Raw genomic sequence first — 24,480 nt, forward strand, 5'->3', positions numbered from 1 at the left:
CCTAGTGTCAAAGCTGGGATTAAAATATCACCCCGACCAAAAATATAAAGCCAACAGTATAAGTCCTGCGATCACAAAGTGTCCACTGATAACAGACTAGAGACAGATGAAGAGGACGGTTGTAGCCTAGTGGTTAAGGTACTGGACTAGTAATCAAAAGGTTGCTGGTTCAAGCCCCACCACTGCCAGGTTGCCACTGTTAAATGCTAAAAATGTAAATGAAGATCCATTGAGACTCTGTCCACTTAACCAGAACTAACAGGGATACGTGTTCCTATTAAAGAGGCCAGTATGCTTAAACACTACTTATTAATCCCAACAACACTGCTGCACCTGCTGCACTCATACCAGAACACACACACACCACACTGTCATTACGGGGCCTCGTTAGTGCCGGCAGTTTTGAGAATGTGCCACCACCCAAATGTCATTTGGAGGTTTCCTCTTAAATTGGTAAATGGCATACAAGGGGTGACAAAGTGTACAGAGCAGCAGATGGGCTACAGTCAGTCATGGTATACCCACAACCTTTATCTCTATGGTAGTTTTAACACACACCAGCATGTCAATACCATTTTAGTATCAGTGCAGAGCTGAGAATGTGCCACCACCCAATCATCATCAGGTCCTTTGGGGGTCCCTTTTGATTTATATATATATAGGGGGTGACAAAAGTAACAAAGGGGCTACAGTCAGTAATTGTATACCCACAAATGTCATCTGTATGGTAATTTTATTATGAATAATCGGACATACCAGATAGTTGTACCTAGTGAAGTGCTTATATATTTGGGACGTGTTCTGCTATATATGTCAACTTGGGTGTAATTTGGGATGTGCCCAATTCTCATGTACAGTATATGGGCTACAGATGGGCTACAGTCAGTCATTGTATACCCACAGATTTCATCTGTATGGTAGTTTTAGCTTATAAAGAAATTGATAATCAGACATACCAGATAGTTGTACCTAGTGAAGTGTTTATATGTTTGGGACATGTCCTTCTGCATGTATTGATTTGGGTGTAATTTGAGACGCGCCCATTTCTCATGTAGATGGGCTACAGTCAGTAATTGTATACCCACAAATTTAATCTGTATGGTAGTTTTAGCTTATGAAATAATTGGTTATTGGACATAGTTGATAGTTGTATCTAGTGAAGTGCTCATATGTTTGTCCTGCTGCATGTATTGATTTGGGCGTAATTTGACACGCACCCATTTCTTGTGTAGATGGGCTACAGATGTGTTACAGTCAGTAATTGTATACCCACAATTTTCATCTGTATGGTAGTTTAAGCTTATTCAATAACTGACAGTCAGACATACCAGATAGTTGTACCTAGTGAAGTGCTTATAAATTTGGGACATGTCCTGCTGCATGTATTGATTTGGGTGTAATTTGAAATGTGCCCTTTTCCCATGTAGATGGGCTACAGTCAGTAATTGTATACCCACAATTTTCATCTGTATGGTAGTTTTAGCTTATAAAATAATTGATAATCGGACATACCTGATAGTTGTACCTAGTGAAGTGCGTATATGTTTGGGACATGTTCTGCTGTATGTATTGATTTGGATGTAATCTGAGACCTGCCCATTTCCCATGTAGATGGCCTACAGATGTGTTACAGTCAGTAATTGTATACCCACAAATTCCATCTGTATAGTAGTTTTAGCTTAAAAATAATCAATAATTGGACATACCTGATAGTTGTCCCTCTACATTTATTGATTTGGGCGTAATTTGAGATGCGACCATTTCCCATGTAGTGAAGAAAGTAAAAAGTTAAATATTTTCTCACATCTAAAACGGCTTGTATAAGTAAATAGTTACAATATTGTCTCTCAGCGTGAGCTCGTTCATCTTAATTAACCTAACGACTCTGCGTATCTATCCTGCACGTTATTCCAGCCCCCGCCGCTCCGCTTCGGTTTTTTAAGCGGCCTCATTTTCTCTCGGTCTCAGCGGAGAGCGAGTGAGTCGGCAGGGTGCGGGTTTTAATCATCTCTGTATAATATTCATCATCAGCGCTCGCACTGTGTTCCGCCCCCAGGTACCAGCTCAACAGGATGGTGGTGGATACCGGTGCCGGTCCCCACGGCAACAACACTGTGGTCTTCCTGGGCTCGAGCCGCGGCACCGTCCTCAAGTTCCTCATTGTACCAAGGAAGGACGGCGGCGGGTCCAGTGGCAGGTCCAGCGGCGGGTCCGGCGGTAACGTCTTCCTCGAGGAGCTGGAGGGATTCAACCCTGAGCAGTGAGTGTGTTATATTAATAAATATATTTTGAAAAAATAATAATAAAAATAATAATAAATTCATGGTGCCCCAAGATTAATAATAATAAAAATGATAATAATAATAATAATAATAATAAATAATAATAATAATAATAATAATAACAATAATTAATAAATAACAATAATAATAAAAATGATAATAATAATAATAATAATAATAAATAATAATAATAATAATAATAATAACAATAATTAATAAATAACAATAATAATAAAAATGATAATAATATTAATAATAACAATAATAATAAAAATGATAATAATAATAATGATAAATAATAATAGTAATAAAAATGATAATAATATTAATAATAATAATAATACTGATGATAATAATAATAATAATAATAATAATAATGTTAATAATAATAATAACAATAAATTAAGATAATAATAAATATAATAATAATAATAATAAAGATAATAATAATAAAAATAAAGATAATAATAATAATAAATATAGTAAACATATTAATAATAATAATACATTTAATAATAAAGATAATAATAATATAATAATAATAAATGTAATAATAAAGATAATAATAATAAAAAATAATAAATGTAATAATAAAAATAATAATAAAGATAATAATAATAATGAAATAATAAATTTAATAATAACGATAATAATAATAATAAAGATAATAGTAATAAAGATAATAAAAATAATAATAATAAAGATAATGATAATAATAATAATGATAAAGATATTAATGATAATAATAATAATAAAATAAAGATAAAAATATCAATAAAGATAATAATAATGATGATAGTAATAACGATTTATAATAATAATAACAATAATAATAATAATAATAATAATAATAATAATAGTAATGTGTCTAAGGGTGGTAGTGCAGGTTTATGGCTCCGGCACAGAGATCTGTACGTGATACTGATCCCTTTGTGAACCTGCCTTGTGCAGGTGAAAAGAAGTGGTCGGCTATTACAATCAGAATGAACTTTAAGTGTCATGGCAAGCGTTAAAATCGCGAGCCCCACCAAAGGAAGCTCAGCAGCAAGATAAACGTTACCACCACACTCTATAGGAAATAATGGTCCACACAGCACAAAAGTGGTTTTGCTGCTTCCCACGTGAATGAGCCCTCACACACAGCGGCCGTGTGTGTGTGTGTGTGTGTGTGTGTGTATACAGTGTGCACGGGACCCTGCAGAAATCTAATAATCATATTGAAATCTTCATTTTAAAAATCTGAGATTCCAGCTCTGTTCTCCACATGGTGGATTTGATTGACAGAGCCCTGGGCACCTAAACGTTACCCACAGCTCTCCAGCACTTCCTCCATCAAGCTCCTATTAAAATCTGATTAATGAGAGAGCTGAAGATGTGGAGCAGCTGAAGTTGTTTAATCCTGGAAGTCTGGAGAACGTTACCTGACCCAGATTCACCTTCTCAGGATGGTGGAACCTGCTGATTTACCTGCTGATTTACCTGCTGATTTACCTGCTGTGTGTGTTAATGAGGCTGAAAGTGTCAGACGAGTCAGAACTGAAGTACAGTCATCATTACTCAGCTCGAGTACACTTCAGCTTCTTAATGTAACTCCTGGTTTATCATTCTGTCTCAGACAGATAGAGAGACAGACAAATAGACAGAGAGATAGATAGGTAGATAGATAGACAGACAGACAGACAGATAAACAGACAGACAGACAGAGAGAGACAGACAGACAGGCAGACAAAGAAACAGACAGATAGATAGATGACATAGAGACAGACTGATAAACAGACAGACAGACAGATAGATAGATAGATAGATAGATAGATAGATAGATAGATAGATAGATAGATAGATAGACAGACGACAGACAGACAGACAGATAGATGTAAAGATTAGATAGATGAATAGACAGACAGATAGACAGATAGATAGACAGGTAGACAGACAGATATAAAGATTAGACAGACAAACAGAGACAGACAGACAGAAGATTAGATAGACAGACAGACAGATAGGACAGACAGACATACAGATAGATGTAAAGATTAGATAGATAGACAGACAGACCGACAGACATATACACAGACAGACAGACAGACAGATAGACATATAGATAGATAGATAGATAGATAGATAGATAGATAGATAGATAGATAGATAGATAGATAGATAGATAGATAGATAGATAGATAGATTGGACAGACAGACAGACAGATTGATAGACAGACAGACAGACAGATTGATGTATTTAGGCTGCTTGGGTGATACAGAGGTGACTTGCACTAACTCACTACCTCTGTGATTCAGGGTTTGAATCCCCAGTGGTACTTGGATCGGCTGGTTAGAGACATAGAGGGTTCGGTTACGTCTAAGAGTGCTGGCCAAGGTCCCACAGTGGACTGACGTCCTGTCCGGGTTGTGATGCCACATTGGTTTAGTGTCCCTGTAGAAACTTTAAGCTCTACACTGAGGTGAACTGGTGGACTGGGTGAGCTGGGCAGGGTCACTGAGTTTAGTGTTAATGGAAGTGAAGATAAAAGATGATTAACGGTTCTGTGTTCAGTTCAGTTCTGTGTTTTATCTGTAACACTGTCATACATTTAAAGTTAAAATAAACATTTTATTCCTTTGATCTTTATGAGTGAAGGGATCAGATTTCTCTCATCTCACGCGTCTCTGTGCTGATGTGACTCCATCAGCAGCTGGACGAGATCTTTACGTTCCTCTGATCCCCTCAACTCACACTGTCTGTACATTCAATCAGTACAGGATTAATGTATAGAACGAGCTTCGTCTGTGGAACAGCTGTGTGTGTGTGTGTGTGTGTGTGTGTGTGTGTGTGTGTGTGTGTGTGAACGTGTGAGAGAACATGTGAGTAAAAGTGTGAGTGACTCAGTAAGTAAAAAAAGTGAATGAGTGAATGAATTAGTAAACAAGTAAGTAAATGAATGTGAGTGTGTGAGTGAGTGTGTATGTGAATGTGATTGAGTGAGTGTGTAAGTGTGTATGTATTTATGTATGTGCGTGAGTGAGTGAAAGAGTGAATGTGTGAATGTGTGAGAGTGAGTGAGTAAATGAGTGAGTGAGTATGTTAGTGAGTGAATGAATGAGTGTGTGAGTGAATGAATGAGTGAGTGAATGAGTGAGTGAGTGAAGAGTGAGTGAGTGAAGAGTGAGTGAGTGAATGAGTGTGTGAATGAGAATGAGTGAGTGAGTGAGAATGAGTGAATGAGTGTGTATGTGAGTGAGTGATTGAGTGAAGAGTGAGTGAGTGAATGAGTGAGTGAGTGAGAATGAGTGAATAAGTGAGTGAGTGAGAATGAGTGAGTGAGTGAGAATGAGTGAATGAGTGTGTATGTGAGTGAGTGAATGAGTGTGTATGTGAGTGAGTGAATGAGTGTGTATGTGAGTGAGTGAATGAGTGTGTATGTGAGTGAGTGAATGAGTGAAGAGTGAGTGAGTGTGAGTGAATGAGTGAATGAGTGAATGAGTGAGTGTGTGAGTGAATGAGTGAAGAGTGAGTGAGTGAATGAGTGAGTGTGTGAGTGAATGAGTGAATGAGTGAATGAGTGTGTATGTGAGTGAGTGAATGAGTGTGTATGTGAGTGAGTGAATGAGTGTGTATGTGAGTGAGTGAATGAGTGTGTATGTGAGTGAGTGAATGAGTGAAGAGTGAGTGAGTGTGTGAGTGAATGAGTGAATGAGTGAGTGAGTGAGAATGAGTGAATGAGTGTGTATGTGAGTGAGTGAATGAGTGTGTATGTGAGTGAGTGAATGAGTGTGTATGTGAGTGAGTGAATGAGTGAGTGTCAGTTAAAGCTGATTGAAGTTCTGACAGTGTTTGATGTGAAGGAGATGAAAGGATTTGAATGCACTATAGAAACAGTCACCACGGAGACGCCTGAAGCTCCTTCATGTCTCCTTTCATTTCATTTCCATTAAAAATAGAAGAAACGAAGAACTGAAAACGTTTTCACATTTACTGCGACTTTTATCCCCAAAAAACTGCCAAGGCCCTGAACCAGCAATTGAGGGTTAAGGGCCTTGCTCAGGGGCCCCGACCTTTTTAAATGTGTAAAATGGTGTGCAATTGTTGTAATACAGATCGCTGTCTGACTGGAGCGTTGGATTGACTTTGTTTCCACCCCAATCGCATCAATAGGACTTAATAATAAACATTTTTGAGCCAAAATTTCCCATGAGTCTCTAAATTTAGAGACGGGGACCCGGCCTGGCCTCGTAAATCTGATATATCTGCAGGACATGTGGTTCTAATCCAGCTGTGTGGGGTTTAGAGAGAGATTTATTAGGGTTCGTCCAATCATCGGAATCAAAGTGCGTAGCAGAGGTCAGTGTAAAGACGTGAGGACGGTCTGGAATCAAAGTGTGTAGCAGAGGTCAGTGTAAAGACGTGAGGACGGTCCGGAATCAAAGTGTGTAGCAGAGGTCAGTGTAAAGACGTGAGGACGGTCCGGAATCAAAGTGTGTAGCAGAGGTCAGTGTAAAGACGTGAGGACGGTCCGGAATCAAAGTGTGTAGCAGAGGTCAGTGTAAAGACGTGAGGACGGTCCGGAATCAAAGTGTGTAGCAGAGGTCAGTGTAAAGACGTGAGGACGGTCCGGAATCAAAGTGTGTAGCAGAGGTCAGTGTAAAGACGTGAGGACGGTCCGGAATCAAAGTGTGTAGCAGAGGTCAGTGTAAAGACGTGAGGACGGTCCGGAATCAAAGTGTGTAGCAGAGGTCAGTGTAAAGACGTGAGGACGGTCCGGAATCAAAGTGTGTAGCAGAGGTCAGTGTAAAGACGTGAGGACGGTCCGGAATCAAAGTGTGTAGCAGAGGTCAGTGTAAAGACGTGAGGACGGTCCGGAATCAAAGTGTGTAGCAGAGGTCAGTGTAAAGACGTAAGGACGGTCAGGAATCCGAGGAGTACACAGGCTAGGGGGTGGACATGGACAGAGTTTTGATTTTGGATGTTTTTCTGACGTTGTTGCCTTTTCTACACTCTTAACACGACATTTTACAGGCTGTAAAAAACACAAACTCAGCATTAATGGTCATTCTTATGCTCAGGTGTCCACATACTTTTGGCCATGAGACTTTGATTAACCACAATTAGAATTAATGTCAGAATCAGAACCCCAACACCAGGGTTTAGTACGGTATTAGAACCCCAACATCAAGGTTTAGTACAGTATCAGATTGAATTTGAATTAGTGTCAGGATTAGAACCCCAACACCAGGGTTTAGTACGGTATCAGAACCCTAACACCTGGGTGTAGTACGGTATCAGAACCCCAACACCTGGGTGTAGTGCGGTATCAGAACCCTAATACCTGGGTTTAGTATGGTATCAGAACCCTAACACCTGGGTTTAGTGCGGTATCAGAACCCTAATACCAGGGTTTAGTACGGTATCAGAACCCTAACACCTGGGTTTAGTGCGGTATCAGAACCCTAACACCTGGGTTTAGTACGGCATCAGAACCCTAACACCTGGGTTTAGTACGGTATCAGAACCCTAATACCAGGGTTTAGTACGGTATCAGAACCCTAATACCTGGGTTTAGTACGGTATCAGAACCCTAACACCAGGGTTTAGTACGGAATCAGAACCCCAACACCAGGGTTTAGTACGGTATTAGAACCCCAACATCAAGGTTTAGTACAGTATCAGATTGAATTTGAATTAGTGTCAGGATTAGAACCCCAACACCAGGGTTTAGTACAGTATCAGAACCCTAACACCAGGGTTTAGTACGGTATCAGAACCCTAACACCTGGGTGTAGTACGGTATCAGAACCCCAACACCTGGGTGTAGTGCGGTATCAGAACCCTAATACCTGGGTTTAGTATGGTATCAGAACCCTAACACCTGGGTTTAGTGCGGTATCAGAACCCTAATACCAGGGTTTAGTGCGGTATCAGAACCCTAACACCTGGGTTTAGTACGGCATCAGAACCCTAACACCTGGGTTTAGTACGGTATCAGAACCCTAATACCAGGGTTTAGTACGGTATCAGAACCCTAATACCTGGGTTTAGTACGGTATCAGAACCCTAACACCAGGGTTTAGTACGGAATCAGAACCCTAACACCTGGGTTTAGTACAGTATCAGACTAAATTAGTATTAATGTCAGGACTAGAACCCCAATGCCAGGGTTTAGTTTGGTATTAGAACCCTAACACCAGGGTTTAGTACAGTATTAGAACCCCAATGCCAGGGTTTAGTATGGTATCAGACGGAATTAGAATTAGTGTCAGTATTAGAACCCCAACATCAAGGTTTGGTACGGTATTAGAACCCTAACACCAGGGTTTAGTACGGTATCAGAACCCCAGTGCCAGGGTTTAGTACGGTATTAGATCCCTAGTGCCAGGGTTTAGTACGGTATTAGAACCCTAACACCAGTGTTTAGTACAGTATCAGACTGAATTAGAATTAGTGTTAGGATTAGAACCCCAGTGCCAGGGTTTAGTACAGTATCAGAACCCTAACACCAGGGTTTAGTATGGTATCAGAACCCTAACACCAGGGTTTAGTACGGTATCAGAACCCTAACACCAGGGTTTAGTGCAGTATCAGACTGAGTGCAGACTTTAATACCATTCCTGACCTGTGTGTGCGCTGTTGTATTTTCGTCTCACAGGTGTGGTCCGGACTCTCCTCAGGCTCGACACTTGCTCTCTCTGACTCTGGACGCCGTCAGTCGGACGCTGCTGCTCGCCTTCCCGTCCTGCGTGGTCCGGGTCCCTGTGGCTCGCTGCCACCTTTACTCCCGCTGCATGAAGTGAGTCACTGCCCCCCCCAGAGAGAATCCCTCACCAGCCGCTAACTCAGATTCTGTTCATGTAAAAGTTACTTTGGTTTAAATCCTCCTGTAAATGCTGATGATGTTTGTGTACAGGAACTGCATCGCCTCACAGGACCCGTACTGCGGCTGGACTAAAGGAAGCACGTGTTCTTTCCTTAGCGCTGGCACCAGGTAAACACACAACACACAACACACCAGAGATTCTATTTACCGGTGTAAAGATGTGGTTTTGAACTGGATCAGTTCCCCCACCCCCACCCCCAAAAAAGCTGGAACCATAAAATATTAGTTTTACAACACGAAATGTGGTATCATCCGAGGGCGTGTCAAGCTGTAGAGGATAGACAAAGCAACATGCCTGCAACATTTACACTCACTGTCCATTTTATCAGCTCCACTTACCATATAGAAGCACTTCGTAGTTCTACAATTACTGACTGTAGTCCATCTGTTTCTCTGCATGCTTTGTTACCCCCTTTCATGCTGTTCTTCAATGGTCAGGACCCCCACAGGACCACCACAGAGCAGGTATTATTTAGGTGGTGGATCACCCGTGTCCACTCACTGTCCACTCTATTAGACACTCCTACCTAGTCGGTCCACCTTGTAGATGTAAAGTCAGAGACGATCGCTCATCTATTGCTGCTGTTTGAGTCGGTCATCTTCTAGACCTTCATCAGTGGTCACAGGACGCCGCCCACGGGGCGCTGTTGGTTGGGTATTTTTTTGGTTGTGTAAGGACCCTGGTTAGTAGCCCGAGGCGCCTGTACAGAAGTGGAGGAACGTGAAGATCAGCACATGACTCTCCATGCACTAGACCGACCTCACGGGCCAATCCACCGCGTGTCAGGATAATATACTCTTCTCTTAGCCATAGAGGAAGAGGAACTGGCTATGATTAAATTGGAAGAAAAAAAGAGAAAAATTCTTATATAAAAATAGAAAAAAATATTCACTTGATTTTTAGGTGTAAAAGGTGAGGCGAGTTCTGAGGGTTTTAAAAAAGGGCGTGGTTCAAAAATACAGTAGGCGGATGGTTGGGGAGGTGCACACATCAGTGCACCCTTAGTGCAGGTCCCAAGCCCAGATAAATAGGAGTTTTGCTTCAGAAAGGGCATCTGGTGTAAAAACCATGCTGGAGACTGCATGTGTGCTGCTAGTCCGTCAGAGCGGCATCACAGCAGCGTGGGGTTTGAGGAAGGCGGTAATCCCCGCCCCCACACAAAACAAACACTTGGCAAAAATAGGTTGGGAACTGGATATGACTAAAATGGGACTAAAAGAGGGAAAATGCAGAAAGAATCAGGTTGCACAACTTTCTATATCACATTATGGTACAGACGGCCTAGGGTGTGATTTAGCTCACACACACACACACATACACACACACATACACAAACACACACACACACACACTAAATCTAACACATCATGGTTAGTGTGTGTGTTTTATCATCTGTGTTGAATTATCAGAGCAGTGTGTGTGTGTGTGTGTGTGTGTGAAGACGATGCGTTCACTAAGTACACTGTGTGTGTGTGTGTGTGTGTTTCGCCTCGAGCGGCAGCATCACACCCTAATGTTTACTTCACAAACACAATTACATGTAATTTTCCCCCTGTTTTCATTCATCTTCACTCACAGAGGGTCTGGAACCCCCCCAACACCCCCCACCTCCCCTCCCGGAACACCCTGGGTGGGGTGCGTGTCCATCACGGTGCCTCACACACTCACACATTCACTTACTTACCAGGGAACTTTAGTACAGATCAGCCACGCCCGTTTATAGACAGTGCATACAAGCACACGTACATCATTGTCTGTTTTAGCACCGCTTTATCCTGGTCAGGGTCGCAGTGGGTCCGATTCACTGGGTGAAAGGCAGGAAACACCCCGTACAGGTCGCCACTCCATCAAGGTGCACCACACACACACACACACACACAGATTCACTCATTGACCTTTAGTTTAGATCAGCCACGCCCATTTCTAGAGGGTACATAGAAAAGCACTGGCACTTTCTTACGATGTGACGTTTAACTAATCATTCATTTTTACCACCACTTTATCCTGGTCAGGGTCGCTGTGGGTCCGAATCACTAACCCAAAGGCAGGACACACCCTAGACAGGTTGCCCAGTTTACCTGACTGCATGTCTTTGTACTGTGGGAGGAAACCACTTCTGTGGGAGAAAGGACCTGGAACGCTCCACTTGGGAATCGAACCCAGGACCTTCTTGCTGTGAGGTGACAGTGCTACCCACTGAGCCAGAGTGTGTTAGAGCCACACAAATAAAGCTGGTATTGTGAAGCGAGAACGTCTAGGAGCAACAACAGCTCAACATCAACTAAAGTGCTGAAGTGTTTAGCACAGCATAGTGGGTTATAAGCAAGGCTGTAATCACAATATATATTGAGGGGTGTACCCCACCCCAACATTTGGATATGCTTAAAAGGTCGCTGGTTCAAGCCCCACCACTGCCAGGTGGCTGCTGTTGGGCCCTTGAGCAAGGCCATTAACCCTCAATTGCTCAGCCTGTTTACTGTCACAGTGCTGTAAGTCGCGTCTACTTAAATGTGAATGCCTGAGGTTAGGATCCGTCAGTGCTCCTATGATTTGTTTCCCATACATCCTGCCTTGTGCTTGGCGTTTGCACGTGGCACTGGACTCACCTAGACCCTGAACAGAATCATAGCATCGTATTGTTGTTCACCAAACTGCATTTAGGTTCTTCATGGTTTGGCTTTCCATTCCAAGCAGCTGCACACAAGATTATGATCACCACGCCTAACGCCAACATGAAAAGAAGTGGTCTCGTAGATTCCCCCCCCCCCCCACACACACACACAAAACTCTCTTTAGGAGTTTGGCATGTTCTCTATCCTCTTGAGCCTGGACGGTTTTACTCTGGCTGTTTTTACCTCCAAAAAAGGAACATTAGTGACTAATTGTACAGCTGAAATACAGAAGAGTCCAGGGTGTGGTCCTGCCTTGTGCTTGGTGTTTGCAGGTGGCTCTGGACTCACCTAGACCTTGAACAGAATCCTAGTATCAACTGTTGATCACCAAACTGCCTTTAGGAGCCACAGGAGTTTGAGAACTGTTCATTACATTCTTCATGGTTTGGGTTTGCGTTCCAAGCAGCTGCATCATCAATCTGATGATCAACACGATTAATGTCCAGGGACTTTAGAGCAGTTAAAAAACATATGCAAGGTTAGTAAAAAGAAAAAAAGGGTTCGGTGAGGTTGGTGTAAAAGAACCTCGAGCTCAACCCCGGCTGACGCTCTCGTGGCTGAACAGAAGTGAATCTCTGCAGCTGTGTTCCGACATCCAGTGATCCAGTGACGAGCTCAGTGCAGATGTTCCTAACGAAGGTGTAATTAAAGATTCTGAGATCCAGACTCCGTTCCTTTAAGAGTGTGAAGTGTAAAGGTGTCTCTGTGATAATTCTCAGTCACAGACGTGATCCGGCAGCACTTCGACTTCCTGCGAAACTTCTCATCCCGACTCGTTATCCTGTTTCTTTGTCACGTCTTCGATTTCTGATATCGCTAATTATCAAAGTGTCGTCAAGAACACAAAACAATCAGAAAGTTTCAACCAGTGAAGAGATAAAGCTGAACACGTTAAACACGTTCTGTGTGTCTTTGTTCCTGCCTGGTGCTCGGTGTTTGCAGGTGGCACTGGACCCACGTAGACCCTAAACAGAATCATATGATTGACTATTAATAACCAAACTGCCGTTAGATTCTGTTTATCAGGTTCTTCATGGTTTGGGTTTTCGTTCCAAGCAGCTGCACACAAGCTTATAATCACCACGGTTAACGCCAAGGGTGGACAGCAGTGGTGTAAAGCACACTGCTATTGGACTTTAAGACTTTCTTGTCTTGTGTTTGGTGTTTGCAGGTGGCACTGGGCCCACCTAGACCCTGACCAGAATCATATCATCAACTTTTGATTACCAAACTTTGCTTAGATTCTGTTTATCAGGTTATTTAGGTTTGGGTTTTTATTCCAAGCAGCTGCACACAAGCTTATGATCATCACACCAAGCATGGACAGCGGTGGTGTAAAGCACACTGCTATTGGACTCTTTTTTCTTTGTTTATTCAGCACATTCATGTGGGTTTTTGTTCGTTTGTTTTTTTTCAGAATTCCCTTCGAGCAGGACGTGTTTGGAGGAAACACCTCCCACCTGGGCGACTGTGACGGTAAGACGACGGTTTTATGGTTTTTACCGCGACTACCCACGTACACACTGTAAAATAAACAGCCGCCCGGATCGACACCTACTCGTGTTTGTGTGTGTGCAGATGTTGTACAGAGGCTGACAGTTTTGTGAATGTCTTGCCCGGCTGGATTTCAATTATTTCAGCCGTTTCTTTCTTAAAAATATATAAACTGTCTGACGTGACCTCCTGAGTTCTTGATTTGTGACGTGACCTCCTGAGTTCTTGTTCTTGGTGCCAGGTTAGACTGACAGATTTATTCAAAAGAACGTGGAACAGTGGTCTTATTACCCAGGTCAAACTGAAAACCTGAACTGTTCCCCTGTTCCCCTGTACCAAGAGGAAGTTTGTATTAGTTTGTGTTCAGTCAGTTTGGCTCGTAAATGATTCTGTGTGTGTGTGTGTGTGTGCGCTTGCGCGCGTGTGTGTAATTTTGTGTGTTTTAGTGTGTGTGAGATTGTGTGTGTGTGTGTGTTTGTGAGACAGAGCTTTTGTGTGTGTGTTTGTGTGTGATTTTGTGTGTAGTTGTTTAAGTTTGTGTGTGTGTGTGTGTGTTTGTCTAGGCATGTCATTTAGTGTGTGTGTGTATGTGTGTGTGATTTTGTGTAGTTGTGTGTGTCTAGGCATGTAATTTCATGTATGTGTGTGTGATTTTGTTTGTAGGTGTTTAAGTTTGGGCGTGTGTGGGTGTGTGTATGTGTGTGTGTGTGAGAGAGATTTTGTGTGTGTGATTTGGTGAGTGTTTGTGTGTGTGTGTGTTTCTGTGTGTGTATATATTTAGGTGTTTCATTTTGTGTGTGTGTGTGTGAGAAGGAGTTAGTGTGTAGTTGTGTGTGTGTGTCTAGGCGTGTAATTTGGTGTGTGTATGTGAGTGAGATTTTGTGCGTAGGTGTATGTTTGTGGGTGCGTTTGTGTGTGTGTGATTTTGTGTGTAGTTGTGTGTGTGTGTGTGTGTGTGTGTGTGTGTGTCTAGGCGTGTAATTTGGTTTGTGTGTATGTATGTATGTGTGTGTGTGAGACAGAGAGATTTGTGTGTGTTATCGTGTGTGTGTGTTTGTGTGTGTGGTTGTTTAAGTTTGGCCAATCATGTCTGTATGTAGGCGCCCGGTAGGTCGGTAGCACCGCTGAGGATTTGAACCCTGGATCTTAGCAGTTTAAGATTTCTGTGTTTTTTTTTTTATTTCATCAGTCGCACAGCTTTGGACACCTTCCCAGCACACACACACTTAGGCATAGCCGATCACGACTGTGTAGACGCCCGGCTGACCGATAGCACTGCTGAGATTTGAACCCGGATTTGTGGGCCCTGATTACATTTTCCAAAATAATCAGTTTTGACTGGTTTCCAGCTTGAGTGAGATTAGAACAGAATTGATGGTGCTGATTGGTTCTGCTAACTGGTGGCGCCGATTGATTTTCTCTCCTCATGAACACCAGCAGGTTTAATGTGACTTTATATCTGCTGGTAATGAACCTGAGTGGAAATGCCAGGCGTGTAGAGGAGATCGTCCTCGTACCCGCGCTCAGTCGCTTCTGATTTATGTAACGATTGTAATGAACCGGCGGTTACTGATGCTGCGCTGCAGGAGAGAGGATTTATACATCAGAGTCCTCAGAGAGGAACAGAGAACATACCAATTATACAGTGAGGTGGGGTCATATTAAACTACACTTTTTTGGGGGTTTTTTTTTTTTTGGGGGGGGGAGTCAAGTATTAATTAGGAAAGTCAGGACCCCCCCCGTAATTGGAACTATGCTTATAGCAACAACACACACACTGATAGCACTGCAGAGGTTTGTGCTGAATGTGCTAAAACACACACACATCTACACACACATCCACACAAATGTATACACACTCACACACCTATACATATCTACAAACACACAAACTTACACACATACACGCACATAGACACACCTACACTAACACTCACACGTACACATCAACACAGCTACAAACACATCTACACACACACATACACACATCTACACAACTGTATACACACTCAGACACACAAACCTATCTACATACACTCACAGACACACACGTACACATCTATACACACACACATACACATCTACACACACACATCTACACAAATATATACACAAACCTATCTATACACACAGACACACATCTACACACACAAACCTATACACACTCACACATACACATCTACACACACACACATCTATACACACATATACACATCTACACATTTATATACACACTCAGACACACAAACTTATCTACACACACACGTACACATCTATATACACAAACCTATCTACACACACAGACACACATCTACACACACTCAAACACACAGACTTACATACAGACACACACATACACATCTACACACTTACACATACACATCTACACAGACACTCACACACACACATTTATACACATACAAACCTATACACACTCACACATACACCTGTACACACCTACACACATTTACACACACACACATCTACACACACACATTCACACATACACATCAACACACACACACACATCTATACACAAGCACATCTAAACATCCACACACACATCTACACACACACATATCTACTTTGAGGAAGGTCCTTTTCTGCCTAAATTAGTTTGTGCCCCTGTGCACAAAGCGAGCTTAATAAAAACACAGCATCATGAGTTTGATGTGAAAGGATTCCAATCAGTAGTATCAATCTGACCCTACAGATGATCTTACAATTCCTCATGGACACAAATTCCTACAGACACACCTCTGAATGTTGTGGAAAGCCTTCCAAGAACAGAGTAGGCTGCAACATCTGTTCTGTGAGACCTGCGTTAGACTAACAGCTAAAATATTCAGCCGCACAGTCGTGTGACTGTTTTTATGTTATGAGGAAACATGGTGGTCGAGTGGAGTCTGGATGTTTCCGTTATGAGAAGGTGAACGTGACGCTACCTGAGAGGAATTTTTGCTGTTCGCATGTCGAATCCCGGAGCTCTTGAAACCATTTCACACTTATTAGCGTGATGGAAGCAGGTTGTGCAAACACAGTGTACGATTACAACGTGTGTGTGTGTGTGTGTGCGCGCGCATTAAAATAACGTCACTTTAACCTCTGGATTAAGAGTTTCTGGCTTTTTCTGCCCCGACCTGCTGAGGGCCAGTGGTAGCTCAGTGGTTAAGGTACTGGACTAGTAAACAGAAGGTTGCCGGTTCAAGCCCCGCCACCACCAAGTTGCCACTGTTGGGTCCCTGAGCAAGGCCCTTAACCCTCAATTGCTCATCGTGTTCAGCTCATTGTGTAAGTCGCTTTGGATAAAAGCATCTGCTAAATGCTGAAAATGTAAATGTTATTTTATCAGCTCTGCTGTTGGATAGAGAAACAGAACTACTGGCTGTTTGTAGAGTAAAATGAAACTGTATTACAGGTTAGAATGTCTTATATATTTTAGTGATAATAATTCAGTCCAGATATTTAAACACACCCGTTCCTATCAGATATATAAAATCAATCCATTTGGGAGAGGATGTTTCCCTTTCCCCCAGTGTCGTTGATAAAGACGACAAGTCAAGTATACACTGGTACCTTGAAACTCGACGTCAGTCGGTTCTGGGAGCGGCGTCTAGTTTTAAAGACGTTGAGTTTCAAGCTATTCTTTCCCATAAGGATGTTTGGGAAACCTGTTAATGCGTCCATGGTCCCGTGGAGCTGCAGATATTTCAGTCTCATGTAAAATAATGAGGTTGTTTTTGACACTTAAACACTGAAAATAATATAAACACACTGAAATACAATTACAAACAGTTAAACATCAATAAAAATACAATAAAAGCTGCACTTTAGTTTTACTTCTTTATTGTTTCCTGACGCTTCTTAATGGTGGAGATGCTCGATTCCGTTCAGCACCCGCGCATTCACATGAGAAGTGACAAAACCGCTTTAGCGTCGCTGTGCCGTTATTTCCTATGAAGTGTGACGGCGGTGCACAAAACTCAGCGTGACTTACTGTAGTAAAACAGCGAGTGAGGAATGTGATTAGTGGAGGAACTTATGAGCAGTAATAATGAAGAGAAGTTTAGTGCTCCTGTCTCCTTCTTTTACTACATTAAACCACGTTAAGCTTTATTTTCAACCAGAAGCGTTTTAGACTCTGGGAGAAGCTGATTCTGATTCTCACCATTTCTCAGAAGCTGGAGCTGTAACACAAGTTTAAAAGTGAAACGGAGGAAAATCCAGATAAACACAGATACACGTGGAGCTGTAACCCTGGATCTGACGCTTATTCCACACTGATGCAGATTCAGCTCATATTCACACTTTGAGGACGTTTTAGCCGAGGCTAGAGAGGGGCAGACACTCCTGAGTGAATTCACCACCGTTTTTAAGGAATAATGGCTCTCGTTGTGGTTCGGTGAAGTCCTGGAGCTTTAGAAATGGCTTTGTAAACCTTTCCAGACTTGAATATATATTTGAAATATTACTTTCAGGACTTCTGTATTTCCTGTAGACTGCTTGACGTTGATGGTCATGTTCAGTATGAGTGGGAGTTGTCAGCTGAGTTGTTTATTATAGTGGTACCACAGCTCAGACAGATTGCTCAGACTCACACAGGCGTGACAGTTTTCTATTGCTCAACACAAAACAAAAGATCCAAAACCATGTTCGTGAAGCTGTCTGCACCTCCTTCGCTCCTCTGCCTCCTCCCTGAGCCCCACCGCGGAGGATCCGGGACCCTTAGGGAGGCTCCGTCACCCGGCACAGCCGAGGTTTGGTTTCCAGATTCGGCTCTGCCACTGGGAGCACGGGCGCATCCTGTTGGAAACCGGCACCGACGTCACTGCCGCAGAGGACGTGACGGGAAAAGAGGAAAAAACAAACAGCGTTTATTTTTAAATGAAGTGCTCCAGCTTTATAATTAGCAACAGGAAACGTCACTAAAAACAAACCGCTCATTTTAACCGCGTTCATTAAGCAAAACTGAAGCTCAGAGATGTTTTTTAGTCTCAGTTATTTCTTTAGCGGTCAGTTTATTTCAGACGATCCAGGACATACAAGAAATACTTGGTGGTGAAGCGAAACCACGTCGTTTATTTCTGCTAAGAAGTGGTGAGTGGCTTTAGACACCAGCCAAGCCAAGAAATAAACAAAAACAACAGAATACTTGGTGAAAAGTACCGTCTAATTATTGAATTAGTCTATTTTAGACTTATAGACTCATCCTTAGCTAACGTGCAAGAAATCAAGCAAAAAGCTGCTCATATGCAACTTCTAAGGGCAGTTGTAGCCTAGCGGTTAAAGTACTGGACTAGTAGGGGTAAGGTTGCTGGTCCAGTTCCCACCACTGCCAGGTTGCTGCTGTTGGACCCCTGAGCAAGGCCCCTAACCCCTAATGCTTAGCCTGTATACTGTCACAGTAAGCGTTTTAGACTCTAGAAGAAGCTGATTCTAATTCTCAGCATTTCTCAGAAGCTGGAGCTGTAACACAAGTTTAAAAGTGAAACAGGAAGGTAAATCCAGTTAAACACAGATACACGTGGAGCTTTCAGGCTGGATTTGATGGTTATTTCACACAGATGTTTGTTCGTATCGTGGAACACTATTGACGCTTTACCGCTCAAGCCGAGCGCTGAACAAATCGGTTATTTGTGCCGAGGGTCGCGGTGAGCAAAGTGCAACAACGGTGACAAACACGAGGAACGGAGTCGCCGTCTACGTCTTCTTATCACCGATAGCTGATCGATGCTTTTTTGCATGGAAACAAACATCTGTAACAGCAGCACAAATCCCCACAGATAATCTACACGCTCCACCATCATGTTACTACTCTTTACTTTCGTTACACAACGTTTACTGTTGATGACGCAGGCTTGGTTCCCAAAAACTGGTGGAAACGCAGGTCAGTTCTCTAAAAAACACCAAGGTTTGAAGGAACCCGAACAGAACCGGTTCAAGAACCAGAGTTCTTTTGGTGCATGTTGCTACTCTTTACTCATGTTGTGCGACGTCCACCGTTGATGATGCATGCTCGGTTCCCAAAACTGGTGGAAATGCGGGTCGGTTCTCTAAAAAACACCAAGGTTTGAAAGAACCCGAACAGAACCAGTTCAAGAACCAGAGTTCTTTTGGTGCATGTTACTACTCTTTTGTTCAACGTCCACCGTTGATGATGCACGCTCGGCTCCCAAAAACTGGTGGAAATGCGGGTCGGTTCTCTACAAAACACCAAGGTTTGAAGGAACCCGAACAGAACCGGTTCAAGAACCAGAGTTCTTTTGGTGCATGTTGCTACTCTTTACTCATGTTGTGCGACGTCCACCGTTGATGATGCACGCTCGGTTCCCAAAACTGGTGGAAATGCGGGTCGGTTCTCTAAAAAACACCAAGGTTTGAAAGAACCCGAACAGAACCAGTTCAAGAACCAGAGTTATTTTGGTGCATGTTACTACTCTTTTGTTCAACGTCCACCGTTGATGATGCACGCTCGGCTCCCAAAAACTGGTGGAAATGCGGGTCGGTTCTCTAAAAAACACCAAGGTTTGAAAGAACCCGAACAGAACCAGTTCAAGAACCAGGGTTCTTTTGGTGGAAAAGCACTACCAGTGCCAAACAAAAGCTACAATAGTACATTGTGCTTCCATTCTATTTAGCAATACAAATTTTATGTTGGACAAAGAAAATAACGGTGATATTCAGGTTGGGAGCGTAGCCTCCAGCTAATCAGTTGATTTGTGAGGAATGTGGAAGAAAATGAGAAACGTATCAGGTGATTTGTGAGAAAAACAGAAGATGTTTGGCTTCATTGTGAGCTCTGAGCAACAGGAGAGGAGAGCATGATGGGAAACATGTGGCGAGGTTGATTTGAGAGAATCGGAATGCTGACCGTGTGCCAGCATCAGTACCTGATGGGAGCAAACGCCCGACCGCTGCAGTCCAGAACACGGTCCAGAATCTAGTGGAAGTTTTATTTCCGGAGAAGTAGACGCGGTTATTGCAGGAAAATGGCTTTGATGTTATTGGCCCTGTCAGGTGTCCACATTTATTTATGTATTTCTGTATATAGCGAACCGTTCCACGCTTCCGTGTGTTGATATGCACGAGGCGCTCGCCGCACTGCCGCCGCCGCCGCCTGTAATTTGTGTTCCCCGCACGCCGGTGTGATTAAATCGAAATAGCCGAGCGGCGTGATTGCGAAGCGAGCGCGAGTCTGCCCGAGTCTCGCGCCGATCGTTACGCTAACGACACGCTCGCGCGCCCAGTGCCGCGTTCTCGATTTACATCCTGCGGCAGAAACGGCGACGCCGAGGGGTTCAATTACTTTCTCACACACCTGGCAGGGAGGAGGTTCGGGAAATAAACACGACCATAAAAACACACCCTGCTGAAAATCGTTGGTTCTGAGAATCACGTTTTTATGGTGTGTGTCTGTGTGTGAGAAAGCGAACGAGAAAGCGTCATTTTTATTTTGTTATTAGCTTTTCCAGACGATAGCTGCTAGCAATGAGAGGTAACTGTGTTTAGGTGGTGATCTGATTTGACAGAACAAAGAGAGAAGGTGAAGAAGTGTGAAGAAAAAAAGCAAAAGGATAACACAGCTTTCCAGTTAATCAAGAGGACTGTAAAGCAAACAGAAAATCCATAATAGTGTTCTTTCCCATACACAAATATAATACATGTGTGTACACTATATTGCCAAAAGTATTCACTCACCCCTCCAAATCATTGAATTCAGGTGTTTCAATCACTTCCATGGCCACAGGTGTATAAAACCGAGCACCTCGGCATGCAGACTGCTTCTACACACATTAGTGAAAGAACGGGTCGCTCTCAGGAGCTCAGTGAATTCCAGTGTGGTACCGTGATGCCACCTGTGCAACAGGTCCAGTCGTGAAATTTCCTCACTACTAAATATTCCACACTCGACCGTCAGTGCTGTTATAACAAAGTGGAAGCGATTGGGAACGACAGCAACTCAGCCACCAAGTGTTACCACGTAAAATGACAGGGCGGGTCAGCGGATGCTGAGGAACATAGTGCGCAGAGGTCACCAACTTTCTGCAGAGTCCATCACTACAGACCTCCAGACTTCATGTGGCCTTCAGATTAGCTCAAGAACAGTGTGTAGAGCTTCATGGAACGGGTTTCCATGGCCGAGCAGCTGCATCCAAGCCTTACATCACCAAGCGCATGGTGTAAAGCACGCCGCCACTGGACTCTAGAGCAGTGGAGACGTGTTCTCTGGAGTGACGGATCACGCTTCTCCGTCTGGCGATCCAATGGACGAGCCTGGGTTTGGTGGTTGCCAGGAGAACGGTACCTGTCTGACTGTATTGTGCCGAGTGTAAAGTGTGGTGGAGGGGGGATTATGGTGTGGGGGTGTTTTTCAGGAGTCGGGCTCGGCCCCTTAGTTCCAGTGAAAGGAACTCTTAATGCTTCAGCATACCAAGAGATTTTGGACAATTTCATGCTTCCAACTTTGTGGGAACAGTTTGGGGATGGCCCCTTCCTGTTCCAACATGACTGCGCACCAGTGAACAAAGCACAAGGTCCATAAAGACGTGGACGAGCCAGTTCGGTGTGGAAGAACTTGACTGGCCTGCACAGAGTCCTGACTTCAACCTGATAGAACACCTTTGGGATGAATTAGAGCGGAGACTGTGAGCCGGGCCTTCTCGTCCAACATCAGCGTCTGACCTCACAAACGCGCTTCTGGAAGAACGGTCAAAAATTCCCATAAACACACTCCTAAACCTTGTGGAAAGCCTTCCCAGAAGAGTTGAAGCTGTTATAGCTGCAAAGGGGGCCGACATCATATTAAACCCTATGGATTAAGAATGGGAGTCACTCAAGTTCATATGCGTGTGAAGGCAGACGAGCGAATACTTTTGGCAATATAGTGTATGTGGAAAAACCTTTACTGGTAAAAAGCAAAAAGAAAATGTAGCCTCCTAGCTACTTATAGTTTTGTGAGGGGGTGAAGGGAAAAAGATAATGTAGCCTTCCAGCTAATCAGCTAATTTGTGAGGTAAAAAGCGAAAAGAAAATGTAGCCTTCGAGCTAGTAATGTAGTCTGTGAGGTAAAGAGTGAAAAGGAAATGTAGCTTCAGCATGAAAGAAAGGAGAATGTAGCCTCGTGGCTAATCAGCTAATTTGTGAGGAATGTAGAAGAGAGGAGATTGTAGCCGTCTAGCTAATCAAATAATTTGCGAATAAAAGAGAGTGTAGCAGATGGTAGCACACACACACACACACACACACACACACACACAAATCAAATGTAGCCTCCTGGCTGTCCAGGTAATTTGTCAGAAACTTGAAAGAACAGAGGATGTAGCCTCGAAGCTAATCAGGTAATTTGTGGTAAAAACAGAAAACAAACGTAGCCTTGAAGCTAATGATGTAGTCCGAGACGAGAAGAGAAGAGAAGAAAGAAGAAGAGAGGAGAAGAAAGGAGAAGAGAAGAGGAGAGAGGAGAAGAGAAGAGAGGAGAGAGGAGAGGAGAAGAGAAGAGAAGAAAGGAGAAGAAAGGAGAAGAGAAGAAAGGAGAAGAGAAGAGAGAAGAGGAGAAGAGAAGAGAAGAAAGGAGAAGAAAGGAGAAGAGAAGAAAGGAGAAGAGAAGAGAGGAGAAGAGAAGAGGAGAAGAGAAGAGAAGAAAGGAGAAGAGAAGAAAGGAGAAGAGAAGAGAAGAAAGGAGAAAAAAGGAGAAGAGAAGAGAAGAAAGGAGAAAAAAGGAGAAGAGAAGAGCAGAAGAGAAGAAAGGAGAAGAGAAGAAAGGAGAAGAGAAGAGAAGAAAGGAGAAGAGAAGAAAGGAGAAAAAAGGAGAAGAGAAGAGGAGAAGAGAAGAAAGGAGAAGAGAAGAAAGTAGAAGAAAGGAGAAGAGAAGAAAGGAGAGGAGAAGAAAGGAGAAGAAGAAAAAAAAGGAGAAGAGGAGAAGAGAAGAAAGGAGAGGAGAAGAAAGGAGAAGAGAAGAAAAAAAAGGAGAAGAGGAGAAGAGAAGAAAGGAGAGGAGAAGAAAGGAGAAGAGAAGAAAAAAAAGGAGAAGAGGAGAAGAGAAGAAAGGAGAAGAGAAGAGGAGAGAGGAGAAGAGAAGAGAAGAAAGGAGAAGAGAAGAAAGGAGAATGTGGTATTCAGGCTAATGGGATGATCTGTGAACAGTAGTGAGTTAACACACTGTAAGAACAGGCGGAAACGTGGAATTAAAACAGTAAACAGAGTAAACTGTGTTTCTGTGGAAGCGTTTCCTCATATAATTTTATTTCTGTGGCGTGTTTGGGTTTGATGGATCGGCTGCAGCTCAGGAAGCTCACGTTCGTTTTCTCGTTAGCTTTTCAGACCGGAGCTGCTAGTAATGAGAGGCTCTGATTTAATTTGAAGCCCTAAAACGTGTAGAATTGTGTTGAAAATACAGAGCAGAGGGGCGGTTTAGATACAGAACGTTCATGCAGGAACATCATCCAAAACCGTCCAATCAGTGAGTAAACCAGTAAAACCAGTCCACACTTGGGCTGGTATAAAACCAAATCAAGGTTCAGATGACACTAGAGAGAACTTTTCCACTCAGGAGTCCAATGTGCTTTACACCAGGTTTTTGTAATGTTAATTTTGGGAGTTTTTTATAATCCCAACACACCTGATTCAGCTGAGTATTAATCATGTGATGCTGCTTGATCATATGACACTGCATTGCATCTTGTCAGCTTAAGCTGACTGGCTACATGTGTCTTGGAGAAAGCACGTGATAGCCTGTACTCTATAAGACTGGTGGCTAAGTGAGTGAGCAAGTGAGCAACTGAGTGAATGAGTGGGTGAGCAACTAAGTGAGTGAGTGAATGAATGGGTGAGCAAATGAGTGAGTGTGTAAGCAACAGAGTGAGTGACTGACTAATTGAGTGTGTGTGTGTATGTGTATGAGTGAGTGAGTGAGTGAGTGACTGTGTAAGTGTGTGTTTGACTGAGTGTGTGAGTGAGTGAATGAGTGAGTGTGTGAGTGAGTGAATAAGTAGCTGTGTGTGAGTGAGTGAGTGAGTGAGTGACTGTGTAAGTGTGTGTTTGACTGAGTGTGTGAGTGAGTGAATGAGTGAGTGTGTGAGTAAGTGAATAAGTAGCTGTGTGTGAGTGAGTGTGTGACTAAGTGACTGACTGAGTGTGTGTATGAGTGAATGAGTGAGTAAATGAGT

General features: G+C 43.0%; 2 protein-coding genes across 2 annotated transcripts in view; both read left to right on the top strand.

Moving 5' to 3' along the window:
• Positions 1 to 24,480, top strand: part of sema6bb (sema domain, transmembrane domain (TM), and cytoplasmic domain, (semaphorin) 6Bb) — a 137,414-nt gene that overhangs the window by 95,481 nt on the left and 17,453 nt on the right. Inside the window, exons 14-17 of the mRNA XM_062998835.1 lie at positions 2,057 to 2,260; positions 8,921 to 9,061; positions 9,179 to 9,256; positions 13,239 to 13,297. Of these exons, the coding sequence (XP_062854905.1) occupies positions 2,057 to 2,260; positions 8,921 to 9,061; positions 9,179 to 9,256; positions 13,239 to 13,297 (482 nt within the window). The remainder of the gene's footprint in view (positions 1 to 2,056; positions 2,261 to 8,920; positions 9,062 to 9,178; positions 9,257 to 13,238; positions 13,298 to 24,480) is intronic.
• The window catches only part of LOC134318084 (uncharacterized), a gene marked incomplete at its 5' end in the record, with an annotated part of 4,043 nt that continues 2,264 nt past the window's right edge, over positions 22,702 to 24,480 (top strand). Inside the window, one exon of the mRNA XM_062998834.1 lies at positions 22,702 to 24,480. This exon is cut by the window's right edge and continues 2,264 nt beyond it. Within this exon, the coding sequence (XP_062854904.1) occupies positions 22,702 to 23,439 (738 nt within the window).

Source organism: Trichomycterus rosablanca, chromosome 7 (assembly GCF_030014385.1).
Source record: "Trichomycterus rosablanca isolate fTriRos1 chromosome 7, fTriRos1.hap1, whole genome shotgun sequence".
Lineage (NCBI taxonomy): Eukaryota > Metazoa > Chordata > Actinopteri > Siluriformes > Trichomycteridae > Trichomycterus > Trichomycterus rosablanca.